This window comes from Chinchilla lanigera, unplaced genomic scaffold (assembly GCF_000276665.1).
Source record: "Chinchilla lanigera isolate Chin_1 unplaced genomic scaffold, ChiLan1.0 scaffold00110, whole genome shotgun sequence".
NCBI classification, from domain to species: Eukaryota; Metazoa; Chordata; class Mammalia; order Rodentia; family Chinchillidae; genus Chinchilla; species Chinchilla lanigera.
Genome location: NW_004955511.1, coordinates 1,026,445 through 1,032,747, shown reverse-complemented (window position 1 = coordinate 1,032,747; position 6,303 = coordinate 1,026,445). Strand labels below are relative to the sequence as shown.

General features: G+C 38.1%; 1 protein-coding gene across 1 annotated transcript; it reads right to left on the bottom strand.

Moving 5' to 3' along the window:
* Nucleotides 1-871: 871 nt before the first annotated feature.
* On the bottom strand, nucleotides 872-1,804 carry LOC102013528 (olfactory receptor 8I2). Its single transcript, XM_005408222.1, has one exon. The coding sequence runs from the start codon at nucleotides 1,802-1,804 to the stop codon at nucleotides 872-874; it is 933 nt and encodes a 310-aa protein (XP_005408279.1).
* Between the last annotated feature and the right edge of the window lie 4,499 nt (nucleotides 1,805-6,303).

Sequence of the window (6,303 nt, the reverse complement as noted above, 5' to 3'; positions counted from 1 at the left end):
TCTGTAATTCTGACTATCTGCCCGAAATGCTGGCAGCACAAGTGCACCGAGGAGTCCGTTTGTTCCCCTCATGACCTGCAGCTGGCCGTAAGCCACACTACTGTCTCACACAGGGGAGATTATCTGTGTGTGTGTGTGTGTGTGTGTGTGTGTGTGTGTGTGTGTGGCCAGCACGAGCAGAGGTCAAAATTTAAATCTGAAGTAGGGTTTCTAAAGATTGTGTATCATTTTTACGCAATGAGAGAGTAAAACAAAAATCTACAAGTCAAACCATTGTAAGTCCAAAACTGCCATCAAAAATCATGGTAAAAAATGTGAGGTGTGACCCGATGACTCCACGAAATGCAGAGATCTCTCTGTGCTGCCTCGTCTGTTCTGTTTGTACTGAAATCACCCATGCACACACACATATATATGCATTTATAAGTAAAGTACTTTTCTCTCTGAGCTACCATTTGGGGTTGTTAGCAAAAGTCTAGTGTGCTTTTCCTTAATCTTTTATTTCTTTCCTCTCTATTTTCTGATAGCTGATAGTGTCAGACCATATCAAGGGAGCTTAACAATTTTTAAATGTGCTAATGTGTGTGCTCACCTGTGGAAATCCAGATGCATCTTTCGCTTCCTCATCTCTGCTGTGTGCAAAAAATGGAAGAGCTCGAAGTACCTAACTCCATGACACAGATAAACAAATTAAATATACAAATTTAATAATACATCATCAAATGAAATAACCACTGCTCCCAAATTTCCAGGTCCTAAGTTCCCCTAGTTCGTGTCACACCTTGGAAGGTGCTCCACAGTGTCCCTGACAGTTGGGTGATTAAATGCCTGGAGGCATCAGGTTTCTTTCAAGTGTAACATGCACAATCTTTCACAGAAACACTGTTCTATGCATGATTCTCAGGAGGGCGATTTTCACATCTTTGTTCCTCAGGCTGTAGATGAGAGGGTTCAGCGCCGGGATGACCACGGTGTAGAAGACGGAGGCCACCTGTGCCTGAGTCAGGGATGAAGTGTTATCAGGCTGCAAGTATGTGAAAATCAGGGACCCGTAGAAGACAGTCACACCCGTCAGGTGGGACGCGCAGGTGGAGAACGCCTTCTGCCGGCTCGCTGCAGACTGGATCCTCAGGATGGCTGAGATGATGGCGATGTAAGTGACGGCGATGATGAGGAGAGAACTCAGGAGAGTGAACCCAGCTAACACAAAGATCACCAGTTCTGCGCTGAAGGTGTCCACGCAGGACAGAGCCAGAAGGGCCGTGGTGTCACAGAAAAAGTGATTGATGCTTGAGTCGCAGAAGGACAAACTGCTTATCACACACACGGAGACCAGGGAATTGGTGAAGCCTACCGCGTAGGGCATCACGCCCAGCCAGCTGCACGCTTTCCGGGACATAACCACCGGATACAGTAGAGGATTGCAGATGGCTGCGTACCGATCGTAGGCCATGGAGCCGAGCAGAAAACACTCGCTGCAGACCAAACCAACGAAGAAGTACATCTGAACAAAGCAGCCAACGAAAGAGATGCATTTCTGTTTGGACTGTAAACTCACCAGGGCTTTGGGGGTTACAGTAGAAGAATAAAAGATGTCGATGAATGCTAAGTTACTAAGGAAAAAGTACATAGGTGTGTGAAGTTGAGAGTCAACTCTAATTAGCACGATTAGCCCAAGGTTCCCCCAAACAGTGAAGAGATAAATGAACAGAGACACCAGGAACAGGCTGACTTGTAGTTCAGGGTGATCTGCAAATCCAGAGAGGCTGAAAAGAGTCACCTCAGTGAAATTGCTCCCAGCCATTTCTGACAACTCCTAACTCCAGGCTTTGTGCATCCCTGCTAAAGGACAAAGGAAAGTTAGAGAAAGACTCCGATCCAAAGGTGGAGTAATCAGAGCTCACTTACACTCCTATAAGGACAACATATTTGCTGGAGAACAAATATTTGCTGACTGTAAGTTAGTTAAAATTTACACTCATGTTTAGTTTATACAGACCTGGTAGGCATTTTGAAATCCACAGTTGCATAGAATTGGTGGCACTATAAATATTGCCATCTGGATGGATTTGAGGAGATTCCTACAGAGATTTATCACTAGTCTATCACTTAAGCCCATGAATCACAGAATCAACTAATTACTTAGTATAATTTATTATATCACACTCTTCAAAACTGTAAGCGTTGTCTACAAACAAAAACTATGATTTATGCATTTAATGATGCTTTTGTTTCACAGTCCTATTTTTTAAACATATAACATAGTTTCCAGATGCATTTTTGCAGGTGAGTAGAAACTTAGATGGACACAATTACTCTCGTATCATCAGTAAAGCTTGAAAAAATTCCAAAAAGAAAAGTAGAAAGGTCAGCCTTGGCCAGGCTTGGTGGTGCTTGCCTGTATTCCAGCACTCTGGAGGCTGAGGCAAGAGAATCACAGAGAATTCAAGGCTAGCCTGAACTAGAGAGTGAGACCCTGTCTCAAAAACAAAACAACATGAAGCAAAAAACCAAAACCCAAAAACAAACAAACAACCCCACAATGAATAAACTCCGTCAAATGCTCATTACATATTAATGCAAACATATTTATATACTTATCTTTTTCCTTTCACTTACTCCTTATCTCTGTTGGTGATGTAAGGCCTCTTGAAGGCCTTAGCTGATAACATAAGCTACTTCCTGATGGTTTTTTTGAAACCTGAATTTTTTCCAGTGTAAGTTACAAATAACATCCTGTGAGAACTGCTTCACTGCTGAGCAGTGGTTTCCAAGGCAATGATAATTAAAAATTTACTAAAAAGTTAAAACAGAATTAAACTGTGGATTGCACTGATATTAGAGAAATTACTTCGACTCCCCAAGTTAAATGTAACCATCGTGTACTGTAAAAATGTGCTAAGAAAACAAAAAACAGGAAAAAATATGTGACAAATACAGAAACTCAAAAGAAGCATGCGTAGTTCAATCATATTCATCTTAAGCATTTACCATAGTAACCCAAAGGGACGTGAGGCATATTAACTGCGATTAATTATTTAAAATCTCTCATGCCCCCAGTGTTCCTATTCATTCATTAATTTAACAAGTATTTAATCAACATAAGTACTCTGTCTTGTGTATCACTCTATTTTTCTTATGGTCTACTGAAAGATGTCAACAAATGAAAAAGAAAAAAAAATTCAGTGAGAGGAACACACACACACACACACACACACACACACACACACACATACATACGTACTTTATGAAAATAAGAAGGTGCTTTACTTAGGTTTACCCGGGATTCAGATTTTCAAAGCAAACCCACTTCTCTTGCAGCTCTCCTCCACCTATTTCTGGTCTATTATTTCCTCTCGTCTACAGTTGTGGACCTCAGGAGTAGCCAGTCCAGTGGCTGGAACTGTTACTGCTGGTGCTGCTTCAGCTGTTACTTAGCACATAGCTCTGTTTCCTCTATCATAAACTTCCACAGGTATTACGAGGCTAATAAAATTACTTGTGGTTTTGATGATAGTTGTTGGTATTGTATCAAGTACCTCCCTTGGAAGGGTAGAAATTAGAGCTAAATTAAGTAAGATTATTGCTATGCCTTCTAGGTAATTAAAATCATTTTTATTAGCTTGAACCTGGCATCATAGTCAGGATTAATTTAATTCTTTATAATTTCTAAAGCAACCCCATGACAAACAAGTTTCTTCTGAAATCTAGTGTGTCGTGCAGATTTCTTATACTCACATCTCTTCCTCAAACTTGGAAACTCTCCACATAATAACAGTAATCAATTAGCCCCTTTGATCTCTTGAGATTTATATTTTAATTACACCCCAAGGTCTATTTTTAAATTGTATGCAAGATATTTCAAAAGGAAACGTTCAAAGAGGTAGTCTTCAATTTTGTTTATTTCTCTTCAACTGGTCATAGACATATGGAAAAATTTAATTGATAAGCATTTTAAAGGCATTTTTGTCTTGTATTTATTTGTAGATGTATAGATGTCACATTTTTTAAAACACTAAAATATAAAAATATATGAGCCAAAAAATATATATATGAGACACTGGAGGCTAGAGAAACTCAGATGAGTTCTGCCTCTACCTGGTCTTCCCAAGTGACCACACAGAAAGAAATGAGCTTTCTATGCACTGATTTAATGTTCTTAATATATTTTACACCTTAGTATCAAAACGAACAAATCAGGACTTCATGAATTTCCGACTGCTCCCAATAGAATATACACAAAATCATTGGCTGAGAAAGTGAATGTTACCTAGAAAATCATTTAAAAATGTGAAATAATCATCAAACTCATGGGCGTGGAATAATGTTTATGGGATATTGAATACGTTTCAAAATTGAATTCATTTCAACAGTCCCTGCTTCTTTTGTTGATTTATTTTATTTTATTTTATTTTATTTTTTGGTTTTTCTCCAGTACCGGGAACCGAACTCACGACCTTGCACTTGCCAGGCAGGCGCTTTTGCCACTGAGCTAAATCCCCAGCCCTGGTTTATTTATTTTAAAGCAGATGCCTGAGCCACAACAATTAGGATGATACAAGTTGGTTAGAAATTGATATTGGCTCATAAAAATGGACTTAAAATGCCCCAGAGCAGGGACACTATTTTCAATACCACTAAGTTGTAAGACTTCATTAGATGTGTCTAATTATTTCTTCCCCTGTGATTTTTTTTTTTTTTTCCTCCGGTACCGGGAACCGAACTCACGACCTTGCGCTTGCCAGGCAGGCGCTTTTGCCGCTGAGCTAAATCCCCAGCCCCCCCTGTGATTTTTTATATTTTCTTGTATTGCTTGTCTTTTGTCTTTTTTAAATTTTCTGATACATGTTTGTAGTGCATAAGAATCATATTCTTCACAGGGAGTTGGTACATGTACAGAATAAATCTTAATTTTTATCATTATTCTTCATCTCTTGGTCCCCTTCCCTTTTGCAAAGGATTGATCACCTTATTTCCTGTTAGCTATCTTACTTCTTAACAATTAGTATTTCAACTACATAAGACAAATATTAACAAATGTGAAAAGTCACATAAGCAATAACACAATTGTAATGTGAAACCTTGATACCCTGTTGTCACAAAGAGATACATCCATTAAACAAAAAATCAGCAATGAAATAGCAGAATTGAACCAAACCTGTGAAAAAATGGATTTAGTAGATGTTTTTAGACAGTGCCAGCCAACATCATCAGAAGACACATTCTTCTCAGCTGCATGTGGAAGGTTCTCAAATAGACCACATATTAGCCCACAGAACATGCTTAAGTAAATGCAAAGAGATTGAAATTATCCCATGCATAATATCTGACCATAGGGCAATGAAATTAGAAATTAATGCCAAAAGAAACTACATACATTCCATAAACACATGGAAATTAAATAACACCCTCCTAAACAACCAATAGGTCACAGATGAAATAAAGGAAGAAATTAAATAATATCTGCAACGAAATGAGAATGCAAAGAACATACTGGAACCTATGGGATGCAATGAAAGCTGTTCTAAAAGCAAAATTGATAGCAATGAATTCTCACATCAGGAAAACAGAATCAGGAAAACACAAATAACCTAATATTACACCTCAAGCTTCTAGAAAAAGAAGAGCAAGACAAACCTAAAACCCACAGAAGGGGGGAAATTATAAAGATCAGAACAGAAATTAACACAAAGGGAACCAAGAAACCAATACAAAGAATCAATGAATAAAAGAGTTGGTTCTTTGATCAAATAAATAAAATTGATAAACCCTTAGCCAATTTTATCAAAAAAAAAGGAAAGAAAAGACTCAGATTCATGCATTGAGGAATGATAAGGGTAAAGTCACTACAGATCCTGTGCAAATTCAGAAGATCATAAATACTTACTTTGAAAACCTTTACTCTCATAGGATGAAAATACAGAAGAAATGGACAGATTCCTAGATACATATGAATTACCAAAGCTGAATCAAGAAGATATAAAAATCTTGAATAACCCAGTATCAGCCAACAAAATGGAAAACGTAATTAAAAACTTACCAACAAAGAAAAGCCCAGGTACTGATGGATTCACTGCTGAATTCTACAAGAAATTTAGAGAAGATATAATGTCAGTACCCTTCAAACTCTTTAATAAAATTGAAAGGGAAGCAATATACCCTAACTTTTTCCTGGAGGCAACTATTATCCTGATACCAAAACCAGAGAAAGATACAACCAAAAAGAGAACTACAGGCCAATCTCCCTAATGAACATAGATGCAGAAATCCTCAATAAGATACCAGCAAACAGAATTCAACAAA